Source organism: Aythya marila (genome assembly GCF_965140915.1).
Source record: "Aythya marila genome assembly, chromosome: 19".
Taxonomy (NCBI): domain Eukaryota; kingdom Metazoa; phylum Chordata; class Aves; order Anseriformes; family Anatidae; genus Aythya; species Aythya marila.
Window position 1 is genome coordinate 7,045,897 of NC_139060.1, and position 14,389 is coordinate 7,060,285.

The 14,389-nt window shown below is 47.9% G+C and overlaps 1 protein-coding gene across 1 annotated transcript in view; it reads right to left on the reverse strand.

Moving 5' to 3' along the window:
* Nucleotides 1-213: 213 nt before the first annotated feature.
* CFAP77 (cilia and flagella associated protein 77) overlaps nucleotides 214-14,389 on the reverse strand; it is a 60,458-nt gene continuing 46,282 nt past the window's right edge. The window contains exons 4-6 of the mRNA XM_082775928.1: nucleotides 11,901-12,003; nucleotides 10,250-10,345; nucleotides 214-393 (exon numbers count right to left, since the gene is read on the reverse strand). Coding sequence (XP_082632054.1) covers nucleotides 271-393; nucleotides 10,250-10,345; nucleotides 11,901-12,003 — 322 coding nt within the window. The 3' untranslated portion in view covers nucleotides 214-270. The remainder of the gene's footprint in view (nucleotides 394-10,249; nucleotides 10,346-11,900; nucleotides 12,004-14,389) is intronic.

Genomic DNA, 14,389 nt, shown 5'->3' on the forward strand with positions numbered 1-14,389 from the left:
TATGGTTGAGTTTAATGTATAGACCCCTCTGCTTCCTCTGTGGGGTTGTACTGGTGCAGACTGGAGCATGAGATTGGTGGTGGTCGGACTGGGCAAAGTGTTGCGCATCTGATGTGAAGCAATGAACAGGCTGAGACAGGATTTTCCTTACATGTTAATGGTTTATTTGGCTATATCTGCATTATCTTAACTTCTAACAACCTGAGAGAAAGCCATTGTGGCCAGGAGTCTGGGGGCTGCAGTGCCCAGCACAGGGCTCTGCTCTGGGCTTCAGCTCACGGCTTGGACGTCCTGGGGAAGGGGACGGCATCTCGCTGGCACTTCTCGATGGGCGGCACTGAACGCCTTTTCACGAGCATCACGGTCTGGAAAAGTACTGAGATGAGGCCCAACCTATAAGGAAAGGAGCAGATAGGGGATTGGTTACAGGGAGCAGCTGGCCGAGGAGAACAGGGTGTAGCACAAGCAGGGAAGAGACTGCAGATCAGTGCAAGGGTTTTTGACTGCTTGGGAAAACATCGCTTCAGCTGCAGTTAACCACTTAACATGTTTGAAATGGGGGCTGATTTTCTGATTTAACTTCAGGATATTTTTACTCTGCTCCAGTAACAAAATCCTGTAGTCTTACCACTGTCAGTTATGCCAGCATCTGAAAATGTCAGATGACTTAAGATGGACTCTGAAATAAGCACGACTTATTTTCCGTAACACAGGGCGTAGGTGCCTCGTTGAGGGGGGGTGGGATGGGTTCAGAGCTCCCAATGGGGTCAGGGACCTGTGTGTGACCTGCCCAACAAAACACATGAGCAGTTTTCTCCTGGGAATCCCATCTGAGGTGGGGATGTGGTGAACAAATGACCACGACAAGGGGGAAGACGCTTGGTGGAGTAAAGTTCCAGGGCCCTTTCTGGTTGAGCTGCACCAGAGGTGTGGTTTACACAGTTGTGTGCAGCAGATACCAGGTTTACTGTGATGTGAGCGTGTCTTTGTATACAGGGTGGATTTACTGTGCAAGGCCACGGGCTTCACCTGCCCTGACCCAGTTCCTTGTGCCATATATCTGCCTTGTGTGGATGTGCAGAGCTTCCTCCTGCCTCCCCCACCCTGCTCAGGCTGGATGGATGTCAGGTTTTGCATATGTAATAATGCACAGCAGTCTCTGCCCTGAAAAGCTTGCTAGTGATCTCATTAATCAAGACAAACAAAGCATATTTAGCTATTCCCCCTCACTGGAGGAAGGTGTTCAGGTGCTTAAATATGCATTTGAGTGCCTAACTTCAGACAGTTGCTCTGGATGTTCTTGCTTTCCCACAAGTAGCAGTGGAGACATAACCCCTGTCGGGGTGGGGAGGCAGAACCAAGGCTGCTGAAAGGGGCGGGTGGCCCCTGGGAGCCCTCCGGAGCTGGCAGGGACGGTCCCCAGCCAGGCTGAGTCCAACCTCCCATTAAAGATGCAGGAGATTTTCCTCTGACCTGCATGGAGACAGCTGGGATTGTTAGGAAAATCCACTGCGAGGACAAGCTGAGCTGCTTCTCTTGAAGGTGCCTCTGTGTTTCCAGCTGTGCTCCCTGCCCAGTGCCACCAGGAATGGGGCAGGGTGAAATTTCTGCATGGGATTGGGTTGAAGCCATGGGGGAGGAAAAAGCAGTCGGTTTGTTCCAGTCTTGGTACAAAGCTCCTGGGTGAGAAGTGTCACGCTGAGCCACTACCGACTGTAATTAAAATTAGCAGAGTCCTTGACAAAGTTGAGTGATGCCAGCTTCTGCCCTCAGCATGAGTAAGTGGGAAGCACCAGGTGTAAGACAGGGGACAAGTGTTTCTAAAAAATGAGAAACCCCCTCGTAATGAGGGATACCTGAGAAGTATGGATTAGTCCCAGGCCAATAATTAGGGACAAGATAAGGGTGTCCTTGGGTCAAAGGTCTTATTATGACAGACCGGTGTGAGAAGTCAGTGTCAGTGATGAATCCCCATATCTGATTCTTCTAATTCATATTTTAAATGATGAACCCAAAGGTACTTTCTCTAGAGACAGCTGATGATCTTTACCATTACTCTGATGTGGTTATGGGCTGCTACACCAGGATTTTGTCTGAATCACAGATTTGGAGCATAGGCTGTAGAAGAATAGGAATGTAGTTTGTGGGCACCAGCTTGGCAGCATTCTCTGCAGGATGATAGAGCTGCAACTGTTTTCCTCTGCTCGTTAGAAGCAATGTTTTGCTCCTTCATTGTGTATTTTATTGACAAATTAAAACATGCAGGGCACTTGCAGCTAGGATATTGTAACACCTTGCTTCAAAGAATTAGAGGGACAATGAACTTATCCCTCCTAAAACTTCAATATGTGTTTGGGGGACCATTTTCACTTGGGTTTCTCAGTTAATGTTCTAAATTGGAGGACTGCAGGTGACCACTTGCCAAGCATTAGTGCGACCATTTGCATGCTACAAGCAGAGATCAGTCTGTTAAAGGAGGGCTAATAAATTCTGGGTGAGATACAAAAGCAGCTCAGCTGGTACAGGGAAGGCAGAACTCCCCTGAGGCAGCACAGTACATGCCCCAGAGACTGTTTTTTTTTTTGGGTGCTGTTGGAGTGGGGCCTGTGGACCTTGAGGTGGGTGCTGGGGTGCGTGGCAGCAGCTCTGCACTGTGAGCACCCTTGGGAACTCGGCCAGGTTAGCTTCTGGGGGGGAGTAAATGGGCTTTGCAAGGGGTTGGGGGGATTAATTGAGATAGCTGGATTAAGTGGTTTGAGGTGACTTGTGGGAGGTGTTGAGAAGGAGCCCGTGGACAGGACCGGAGCAGCGCTGGGCTCTCCTCCTGCTGGAGAAGGATCTGTGTGCGGCAGCACCCGCTCCTCTCCCGGCACCTGCCTGGCTCTGCGTGCTCAAAGGCAGCCTCCCAGCCTCGTACGATTTTTCACTTTAACAACAAAGCCGCCCCTAGACTCAGCCTGGTTTTTCCATCATCCATTTGATTGAATCCTTTTAGTGGGTGACAAAACACTTTCTTGAGCTCTCTTTACAGGAAACCAATCTCTCTTCCTTTTTCAAAACCTCCCTCATTTACAGGAGTCTAACAAATCCCGGGCCTTTTAAGTCCTTTCCCGTTTTTTTCCCAAAACAACACAAAACAACAGCGTCACGTTTGTAGATTTTTCGGTGGGGAGGAGGGAATAAAATACACAATACGGGAGATGGGTGCTGTACATGCACTGCACCGAGCATCCCCGTGCAGACAAACGCGCGCGCGCATCGAGATGCAAATGATTTCCGTGAAGCTATCACTTGTAAAGCTTGACAGAAAATAATGAGAAACACTAAATCTTTTATAAGGTCAACACTCAAGCAGCTGTCAAACAAGAAAAGAATTTAGCGAAAGATCCGCAAAAACTTCCATCGCCTCATTAAATCCAACAGGGCCGGGGCCCGGCGTGGTGAGGAGGCACCGGGGCGCCTCCGTTTTGTGTCAGTAATTTGCGGCGGAGGAAGAGGGAAGACGAAACAGCCAGCGCCGAAGGGGCCTTGGGGGAGGCTGGGGAATCGTTAGTGCGCCAGGAGCGGCCTCGGCTCCTAATTGGAAGCATTGGGCATTATCAACGGAGGATTTGCCTCGGCTCCCTGACAGCTCTCTAGGCCTGGAATGATAGCCCACTTGTCAGTGTAAAAGACCATTAAAAACAAACCATTTTGATTTAATTGGAGGCGGTGCGCTGGGGGCCCAGGTGAGGCGCTTCATCAGCTGATGTTGGCTGCTGATGCCTTTTTCCCCCTGTATTGATGGCTTTTTTTTCCCCTCCCTTTCAAAAACTGTCTAGGAAAGAGAAAGAGGTGCTGAAAGATCCTTCACAGCTGCACCGAGAGTGGCTTTCAATAGGGTTGTCAACAAATGCCATGACAAGTTAGGGAGAGGCAGGTATTTTTAAAACAGACGTTATTCTGTCCAAGCTGAGCTGCGCTGGGAGGTGGCTGCTGGATTATTAGGGTTACAAATACCGCGGCTTCTCCTGGCAGTAGCGTGCCTAACCTGCTTAATGAACGGGCTGGATGGCTTCTCTCCACCTTTCTAATTTCAAGAAAGCGAGGAAATCCAGGACAAAGGGATCTGGGCTAAATGGTCCTTGTGTAGCAAAAATGGGAAGGATTCAGACTGTGCGCAGTAATTTTTGGCTGCTGTGTTTAATGCCCCACTGAGACTTTCCTTTTTTTTTTTTTTTCCCTGCTTCCTGAAAATGGAGGCCATGTGTGTTTGCTGGACCACACTGGTCAGTCGGTCTGGGTGATAGTGCAAGTAAAGGAGAATTCAGGCACTCGAGCTGGAACCTGGCGTGTCGCCTGCTCGGCAGATGTCCCAGGGCTGGAGTGGAGCAGGCAGCTTTCACACCAACTGCGGGTTTTTGAGATTTGTAACTCAGCCCCCTTTTGTGCCAGGCAAGAGTTTTACTCCAAGCAAAGTTGCTGGTTGGCAAATGGTGCCTCCACAGAAGGCAGAATTCCCTGAACAAAAACCTCCAGGCCATTTAAAAAGCAAATCTGGGAATCTGTATGGAGTGGTAGCAGTGGTAGGGGCTTACCTGAAAACAACACAGCATGTGAGGCTGCAAGTGCCCCAAATCTGTTCCTTCATGAGTGAATATCTCTACTGGCACCAGGCACTGGTTGCCAGCAGTTGCTGCCTTTGGACACGGGGGCTTGGATGCAGGTGGAGCCTGTCCTGGAGGTGGCCCAGGCTGTAAGGCTGTGTAGGGAGTGGTGGTGTGAGCTGTGCCTTGTGCTGCAGAGCCGGAGATGCTTGGTTCATCGTGGTCCTGGGGCTTCTGGAGTGGGGTTTCAGTTAGAGGCCAGATCTAAATATCTCCCCCCCCTTTTATTTATTTATTTTTTTTAAAGGGCTTTTGTGGTTGTTTATGTTCTGTTTACTGGTGCCAACCAGGAGATGTTGGAGAGCAGAGAATGATGGGCTACTGCATCTGTGAGGGGAAGGAAGGACCGAGCATGGGAGAGGGGAGTGCAGGGTGCAGTGAGGTGGTTGAGTGTGAAATGATAGTGGCAGAGACTGGACAACAGAAATGCCTTGCTGTGACTTGAGTGATTATATTGTAGTTCTAGCTGTTGGGCAAAACAAGAAAACCCAAAGAATCTCCTTAAAGCAAGATAATTTAGAGCTGGTTATCAGGGCCTGGAGTGTGCATTTAGTTACAGATGGCCACAATGTGGTAGGTGACACCTACATTGTTGCCCCAGTGGAGAAGCGCAGGGATCAGGACCTGGGTAGCAAGGTTTCGACCTAGTTGGGACCTTGTAGGGTTTTGTATTTAATTTGAGTTGTGCCTGTTGCAGGCAGGGCAGCCCTGAAGGCCCTTGGAGCTGCTCTGGGTTGGACTGGGACCCACTGATTCATTTCGCTTGGGCCACTGATCAGCCATCTGGTGCCACTGATTTTTAGTCAGCCAAAATCCCAGCTGAAGAGAGGCTTGATCTGGTACCATGGTGACAGCAAGCTCTTGAACTCATTGCGCTGGTCTTCAAGTGCTATCAAGGCCACAGGAGACAAGTTTTCTAACACTCCAACTCCATGAAGTCCTGTTGTCCTCCTCAAGCCTGGGAGGGTAAATGGTGCCTCGGAAAAGCCAGCCCAGTGTGTGCTGTGCGCATCAAGCACAGGTTAGTGTAGCACAGTCTGTGGCTTTTCTGACAACAATTGCAGGATTACATGAGCTGTGCTTGTCAGTTCAGCTCTTCAGACAAAAATAGAGGTAAGGCATTAAAAAAAAATGCACAACATTTTTTTGTGTGTGTGTTAAACCTCAACTGTTAATCCTGATGAAGGATCAGGCTGTGAGCACATATCGGATCCCTGGTGAGAATCAAATTCTGGAGCCCAGAATTTTGCTGCAAAGTTTATACAGTGGGGATTCCTCTAATTACTTTCACTGGAAATTTACCTGACAGAGCTTTCCCAGGTAATGCAAGGCATACGCGGGAGAGCCGCTCAGCCGTTGACAGAGCCTTTGATTTTGTGCCAGGTTGCAAATTAAGTCTTTTGCCAAGGTACCCGAACACTTGCTCGTCAATTGCTTATCGCTTATTCATATCGCGCATCGAGCGCAGCTCGTTTCATCTGCTGGGGAAGGCAATGCGTGTTGACAAAAGTGTTGTCCAAAGTTGCTGCATTTTTCTTTCCTCCCTCTGTCTGGTCAAGTAAACAAGAATATTCTCCCTGGAAAGCCACCTTGAACGTCTGTGCAAGTTGGAATTCTCTAATGAGCGAAGAAAAAATAAACCTCATGTGTGTCACTGACACATGGTGTGCAGAGCTGCTTTGACACACGGGCAGATTCTGTCCTTTTACATCACTGCTGCGTGAGGTGTTGCTACCAAAATAAATGCCCTTCTGAGCTGACTTCACAGAGCCCTGAAAATCTATTGTCGAGTGGCCAGTGCTGAGCACTGGTTTGGATTATGACTATTAAAAATTCAGATGGAGGCAGCTGAAGCTCACCCTGGACTGCCTCTCTGCAGACGGCAAGGCTGTGGGGATGCTGTATTTTGGCAGCAACATATTTTCCAGAATTTGATGCTGAGGATGCCATTCTGCTCAGACCAACACAATGCTAGCGACGGGTGATGTGAGGACAGGGCACATGGCATGAGCTGGGGGCAGAAGGTTTTCTCTGTGATGGGTATCTGAGCTCTTATAGTCCCCCGAGAATGTAGTCCTACATCGACAAAAAATAGTCTTGGTGCACAGTTCTAGCTGTGATCACAAAACCTGAGCCCAGGAATCTGGTCACTGCAGGCAGAGCAAGGCAGAGGCCTTTGCCTTGGGGAGTGACTGAGGAAGGGGAGTAGAAACATCTTGCTGAGGTGAATAAGGAGTTAACTTCTGCTGGGATTTGTAATAAATTAAAAAAAACCTTTCCCTAATGAAGTGCCCGCCAGGACGTGACTGGCTCCCCATGACCTGCTTGTCTCAGTGAGCTGGGGGCCCAGGAGACCCGGCGGCAGGTCAGTCCTCCAGAGCGAGACGCGGAGCAGGAGCGCGCGCCCCTGGTGCGCGAGAGCCTGTAACCCACACGGTTGGCTTAATAGCCTGGGCCATTATTCTAAAGCAGTGGGGCTGAAACCTAAATCCAAATGAAAACATAGTCAATTTGTCTGTACTTTAGCGACTGAATGGCTGGGTAATGCCATGCAGCCCTGGCAATGTAGGGAGCAGGCGGAGGCAATTAGCGGGGAGGGCAGAGCTCCTTTGTTTTCTCTTCTGCTTGCTCTGAGCTCTAGCACAGTGCCAGGTCTTGCGTGGACCTAGTGGTAAGTCCAGCTTAACAGGCACTTGGCTATCTGCAAGAGGAGACGATGGGAGCAGAAAAATCCTCCTTGATGATCTTTATGGGTTTAGAAGGAACAACATTTTCCTGTTGCACCCTGCTTTGGATTACAGCCACCTCGCTAACAGGTTGTTCTGCAGGCTCAGAGCAAGCCAGGCTGTGAAAGGAATCTTGTAGCTGATAGGCAATATTAGAGGGAGCACAAGGATGAGTAGCTTGAGGACATGTTGCACCCCTGTGCTTTGCACCAGCCTCAGGTCACATGGAAAATAGCATAAATAATGGCTGTGGGGATGGGGGCAAGGGATTCTTTCAATGTTCTTGCCAAGAGTTAAGTTCTTCCCAGGCCATGAGCACCTTGTATAATGGCCAGAGCAGGACAATCTCACCGACAGACAGTAGGAAATATGCAGATGGAGTCTGCTAATGAGCTTGACTTCAGCTTAGTTCTTCTGAAAACTACAAGATCTGTTTTAGTCAGGTGTTTTTGCTTGGACAGTGAATTGACTTGTTCTGCAGCTCCTCAGCTATCAGTGACTTTCACAGTGCAGCTTCTTGGTAGAGAAAGCAAGACACCTGGTCAGATGGGAGCCTTGCCTTTATTGCTATCAGCTTTTGGTGATCCTGAGGAGGCCTTGTAGGGGTGGTGGGGAGTCTGAGAAAGGGGAGCAGCTCTAAGAGGCCTTGTAATTCAAAGCAGTTGCCTTAAATACCTGTGGTGAGCTTTCTGCCATTTCATGTACAACTTTGCCCTATTCAGAAACTTCTCTGGCCTCTGTAAATTGGAGGACGGAAGAGCACCTGAGACCTGTGCTGACTGTATTGAGTTGTTTATTTTTAGTGGTGTAGACTAAATACAGTGTTTTGGTAAATTACCTACAGTAGCCGATGCTGACAACTGTCTTCCCCAGGTCACTGAGTTGCTCTAGGAAAGCTATAAGTTAGTTATCCACCACCATGTTAAGGCCTGAGAAAGATTTAATGAGAATAAAACTGGTATAGGAACAAACTTCCTTGCCTCTTTGGAGCACTGCTCTTTTTTGTCATCCCTGTAGTGGAGGGGATAGTAGCGAGTGACTGCTGGAGTCCCTGGGTTTGGCTCAGTTTGGATGAAGGGCCAGCTTGTCTTTCAAGGCTATTGTACCACCACCCATGTAAAAAACCTGATAGAGATAGTTAAGGCACAGTTTAGAGACTATTAAATGCTTTTTGAAGCCATCAACTTTCTTTGGGGTGTTGCTGCTCATAACTGGGCAAACTCTTATGGATCCTTGAGATCATTTTTCCATGGAGAAAACCATGTACTGAAACTCAACTGAGCAATGAATTTCCTGATCCAAGTTCTAACATGAATAGTGCATGTTAGATCTGCAGCTGGGGAAAGGTAAACCATCCAGGTTAATGCAATGAGAAAGGAATGAGGCAAATCTGTAGATGCCAGGCAAAACAAGTTGCTCCTCCTCCCCTAGATGCTGTTCCTAAGAAAAGGAAGAGGAGAGAGGAGAAAGACTCAAGTGGTGTCTGAGACCTGTGGCTGGGGGAAGAACCCAAGCGCAGTCCTGGATGAAACAAAAGGGAAAGCATGAAGAAAAACAGAAGCTGAAAAATGAATAGTGATGGAAAGGTCTGGGGTGAGAGGAGCTCTAAAGAGGAGGCTTGCCCCAGTATCTCGTGTGACTTACACAATCTGTTTAACAGCGATCGGTCATGTTCTTTCCCTGACACTAGCCGCAGCAGCAGCTTTGTGCTGACAGGCAGCTGGGATAAATGATTACTGACATATGCTAATCGGACAGTCTTAGACAGGATGTAAAAGGAATACATCAAGGTGGTGCAAAACATATTTCTTGGTTGAAACTCTCCAACTTGTACAAGTAAATTAGCTTCAGGAAGTCACAAGGCTCCTTCATTGTTTTAAACTGCAGTTAAAAATCAACAGCAGAGCAAAAAAATAAATTAAAATAAAATCCCAGAACTATCAGAACAAGGGCTAGGGCAGAGGGCTGAGAGACTCTTTGCAGTGGTATCTATCAATGCCAGATATGATTTTGGCCATGTAAACTCCCTCCAGGGCTTCGATGCTTTCAGACTTTCTGGTGTCTTTCTATTTCCCCTGCCCAGTTCTTCTCCCTTCCTTTGTAAAATGCCCCCCAGCTCTTCACTTGAAGTTTCCCTGTAATTTACACCACAAACAAAGCTAACAGAATTTGAACAAGTACCCCAGAGCACAGCAAGATGCAGAGATGAGTTCAGGGAGACGTTCAGATCCCATTGCTAAAACAAGAAATCCTCACCCTGGCTCTTATTTGGATCAATTAAAGGAAGTGTCATGCACATCTGTAGCCTGGCTAGGCCCTCCGCTTGGTCACAGGGTGAATATTGTCAATCAGGTAGTTTAGATAGGTATCGAGAGCAGGTATCAGGAAACTTGTAATTCTTCGGGTGAAAATGCTTCTTGAGACACATTAATCTGGTGTGGCTTGAATTAGTTATGCTGAGAGCTGATAAAATGTCAGACTACCTAAAAGTAGGTTTGATTGTTTCACTCAGGTAGGGCAGTTGCAGAAATACCAGGAGGGAACAAAGGTCATGCCAACACTAATGGGGAAGTATAGCAAGATGCTTCTAATCTGGTAAAGATCACAGAAGAGTACACATTTTAGAAAATCAGTCATTAAGCCCTTCTTAGTCAACTGCTGCTTCTCTTCCAGGCCTGATGTCTGCAGAAAGCATCCTACCCTGAAGTCTGATAGGGGCTGGAGTTTAAGCACATCCAGTGTGGGAACACTTTAGGGTCTGAGTTTCAGGGAGCTCTGCAGTAAGAGCTTCATGTCTACCCTCACGTGATAAGGGTATTACCAGGGAACACAGGCAAGTTTAGAAAGTGTCTCTGAGTTCAACCAAGTACTCCATACCTTCTCCAGGTGGGGCAGGTGCCAGAAGGACTCCTCCTTCACAGGTACTGGCTGTTTTCGGAGAACTGTGGTACGAGTTTCACGCAATTTGTCTTTCTGGAATCAAAGATACACCAGAACAGGCTGAAATGGCTGCGCAGCTATATACATCAGGTTGGTGTCTTGAAACATAATCATGCTGGGATGAACTAGTCTAAAAGTCACTTTGGACTGATGATTGCTAGTTCCTGGTCTGGGTGGTCTTTCGTGTCCATGCAGCTAATGCTGATATCTACAGCACACTGAGGAAAATGTAGGCAACTGCCAACTCTGAGCTTTATGTGGCATCTCAGTGAGGTGACCACTGCCTGCTAGGAACCCTGAGCTACAGCCCTGGCTCATCACTAGCTGGGAGAGTTGTTTCCACCACTGCAACCACAGGGAAGATTTCCTGACTGATGTTTCTCTCGTGATTAATTGCAATGTACAGTACCTGATGGTCCCAGTACAAGCCAGTGCAGGTACCTGGTGAATGTCTTGGCAAAAAATATTCTGTGCAACTGCACAAAAGCCTGGGGAGTCTGTTTGCTTTGTGCTCTGGTTTGTAGGTATGTGTTACTTAACCCAGTAATTGGGGGCTGCAAGCTTCAGGAACTTGATGGAGAGAACTTAGTGATTAAAACATCAGTCATTACTAGATAAGTTAGGGATGCATTTTTCCAACATTCTGGGCTTGTGCGTTCATAAAATAGCTGCTAATTAAGAACACTGTATTGCACTTCCACTATAAAGCATACTTTGTGATGGCAGTAAGCCCATTGAAATTGGTCATTACCATATTAGCTCGACTCTTCCTTGAGTCATTAACTAATAAAACAGTCATTGGCTGCTTTTAAATGTTATTACAATATTGCTATGTTTAACAGCTCTAACAACTGCTCAGGGTGTGTGCATCCACTGTGACATGCCAGGATCAAGGCTGGTGCTGGTCCTTCGAACATTTGGCTGCTCCATCCTTTTGTCCACTGCTGCAGGTAACCTGAGCAGAGCTGATGCTGTCCAAGGACAATCTGCAAGGCTTCTGGCAAGAGGATGGCATTAAATACCAAAGATAACTTGAAACCTAATGCTTTGTTGCAGCAGAGCTTTTAGTATTGTGATGCAAAAAGAGCTAGAGCCTCCATTTTAATTGATAACAGGAGTTTAGCTGGGCACCCTGTGACCAGGGACATATTGATGCAGACAGATGCTTAATGATAGCTAAAATGGTGTCTCTGTGGGACAGGTGCCTAAGCCTTTTGGAAGGCTTTGACCAAAGCACCACTGTCCTGAGCTTGCTCAGCTCCTGTGTATACCTTCAGATACAATAATACTTTAAAATAAACCTTTCCTTTTGTCTCCAGTGCACTTTCAGGCATGCACACTGCAATTTTCACATCTGGTGCTCACTCCCACAGCATTACCCTGCAGGATGTGCTCTGGCTGGAGCCAGGCCCATCTTTGCTCAGAAGCAGCTGATTTTTATTAGGCTTTGCCAGCCTTCTAGCAGTCAGGGAAAATGGTTTCTCAGCTGGGACTGCTCACTGTGATGGGGAGAAAGAAGCCCATCTACTGTGGGATGGGACAGGGGGAGTTCATGGCTGGTAGCAAGCAGCTGTTGGAGTATTATTACCTTTTTCTTTTCCACTCGCAGGGCTGCTGTCAGTGCTCTCTGCTGCTCCATCCACAGCTCCTTGTATTTGTGTTGGAGGACGTCAAAAAAGGGAGTGGAAGGCCTGAAAAAAATGTTCAAAGTACAATCATATAATCTCCAGGGTTAATGCCTCTCTCTACCTCCCTGTGCTGATTCCCTTCCCTGCTCCTGAAAAATGTGAGTGGTGAAAATGTGACTGCTGTGGTGTACAAAGAAGCCCAAACAGATGCACTGGGTGAGAGGACAACTGACAATCTGAGTCTGGAATTAAAACAGACTGGGACATTGTCAGGTGTCTGCAGCACAAAGGGGAGCTGAATGACTGAGCCCCTCTGGTGCCCCAGTTGCACAGAGCAGATTTATTTGCCTCTTGAAACAGGGCACCAGCAAGTGTCCCAGCCAGTGGGGGCAGCAGCAGGGGGACTGCAGATGACTACAACTCTAGATAAATGGTAAAATTAAGAAGTCAATTTATTTTGGGTCAGTTTACCTACACTAAGCTGGCATTAACCTGACCAAGTTGCAGCAAAGCTGTGACCCAGATTTGCTGAGCCTTGCTTTTGCCAAGGGAGGATGCTTTAACTTCATCAGCCACCGTGGGAGGTAGAATTGGCAGTGGCAGCAGTGCAACAGCAGGGCTCTTGCCTTGAGGACAGCATATCGCTTATCACTGCGGTTGTGGTGCTGTTCCTCTCCCCCAGAAGCAAACATTAGAAATCCCAAGGGAGAAAGTGATGGAGGACCTGCAGCTGAAATTTTATCGGTCTTTGTCCTTGCACACCCTGCTGGGGAGGGACTTTTTCTATCTCAGCAGCAGCCAACAACATTGTGGAGCAACCAGCTTTGCTCACACTTGTAGCTTGCCGTGCCTTCAGCTGCTGTTCCTGGAGCAGCAAGGCAGCAGGGCTTTCCCTGCCTGAGCAGGGATCTGAGCTGGGCTAAATGCTGGGTGGTTCTGGGCCACCAGAAAGTGGCTTTCTGGAGAGAGCTCGTGCACCAGGCCACAAGTGAGCTGGTGCTTCAATGTTTTTGTCAGCAATTGGCCTGAAATCATCAGCAGCCAGCTTTTAGCGGTCTGGAGGATCCTTGACAGTAGCGGAAGGCGCCAGCAGGGCATATGCAAATAGTAACTCTTCTGCTTCTTGTTCCTTCACCCCTGTGGTGACTTTTATTACTTAATTATTGCACACCACATGCTTCAAAACAGCCTAATCTATGGTCGTGTTTTCTAATGATACTAGATGTGCAATCCAGCAATATACATCCCAAGGGGGCATTCATATCAGAGGAGACATCCTTCTGCGGACCGCCCGTTTCATAGATCACATGCTGCAGGGCTTTTCAAGGCTTTGCCTACAAAAGAGCTGCATTGCTCCAGACTATCATCTGGGGACACCTTGTGCCAAAGGGGACACTGACATTTACCCTCGGCTTCCCTTATGGTTTGGTATTTCATGCTGATCACAGCTGGGCTAAAATATCTACAAAGGATTAAAAGATGTGGCATAGCTGTGGTTGAGCACCTCATTGTATGGTGTAAACTCGGTAGTCCTTGCACATGCTTGTGGTGAGCCTTGTGGGCTTGTTTCCTTGGTCTGACCCTTCGCTTTCCAAGGCAGGAGCTTTCCTGGTGTGTGTGAATAGCAGGGAGGGATGCAGGAGAACACAGAGCCTTTGTGTGTGGTGTTTGATTATTGATTTTTGTGATGGCTGAGTGTTTTCACCTCTCCATGGAGGTGACTTTTACCATCTCTGGTGGACCAGCCAGTTGGTGACTGATTAGTCCACAGCTGGCTTGTAAGTAAATGCTTGAAAGGACACATTTGGGTTGATGCTCTTCAGAGACTCTTCCCTGCCGTGTGATTAATCGCATTTAAATCCTGATCCAGCAAAGTATAGAATCATGCCTGGAATAATACATGCATGAACTGTCTCTGGGAAATTAGTAGGGATGACTCGTGTGCTTAGTTATATGTACGGGTTCTGGTGGGCTGTAAGATGCAGTGCTTGATCTGGCTTTTCCTGCCTCCTTAGAGAGAAACATTGAGAAAGTGGGGCAGGGAGCAGGGGATATCAGGCAACACTTTGACTAAGGTTACTGGAGAAATTTTAGCGAGGCAGCTTTTTCTTTGTAGGTCAAATGCTGCTACCGTTGGGGTGGACGGGGAGTTCTGGCCCTGATATCGGTGTCGTTTGGCGGTGTGGCTCAGTGCAGCTGGCCTAGGGGAAAATGTCCTCTCACCTTAATGTTACTTGAGGACAGGAATTAACTGCTTGTGTGCTCCGTTTCCCTCTGTCACCTTGCCCAGATGTCGCTGCTCTGAGCTGGGAGGATTTTGCTGTTACTGTCTGGGGCTGCTGGTTTTTGGGGGTGGGGGTGTAGGCAGAGAGCCATCTGCTGAAAGCGCTTATTGTGGATTAAAACCTGTCTCATTCAGAGCAACTCAGATCTCCTTGTTTTGGCACAA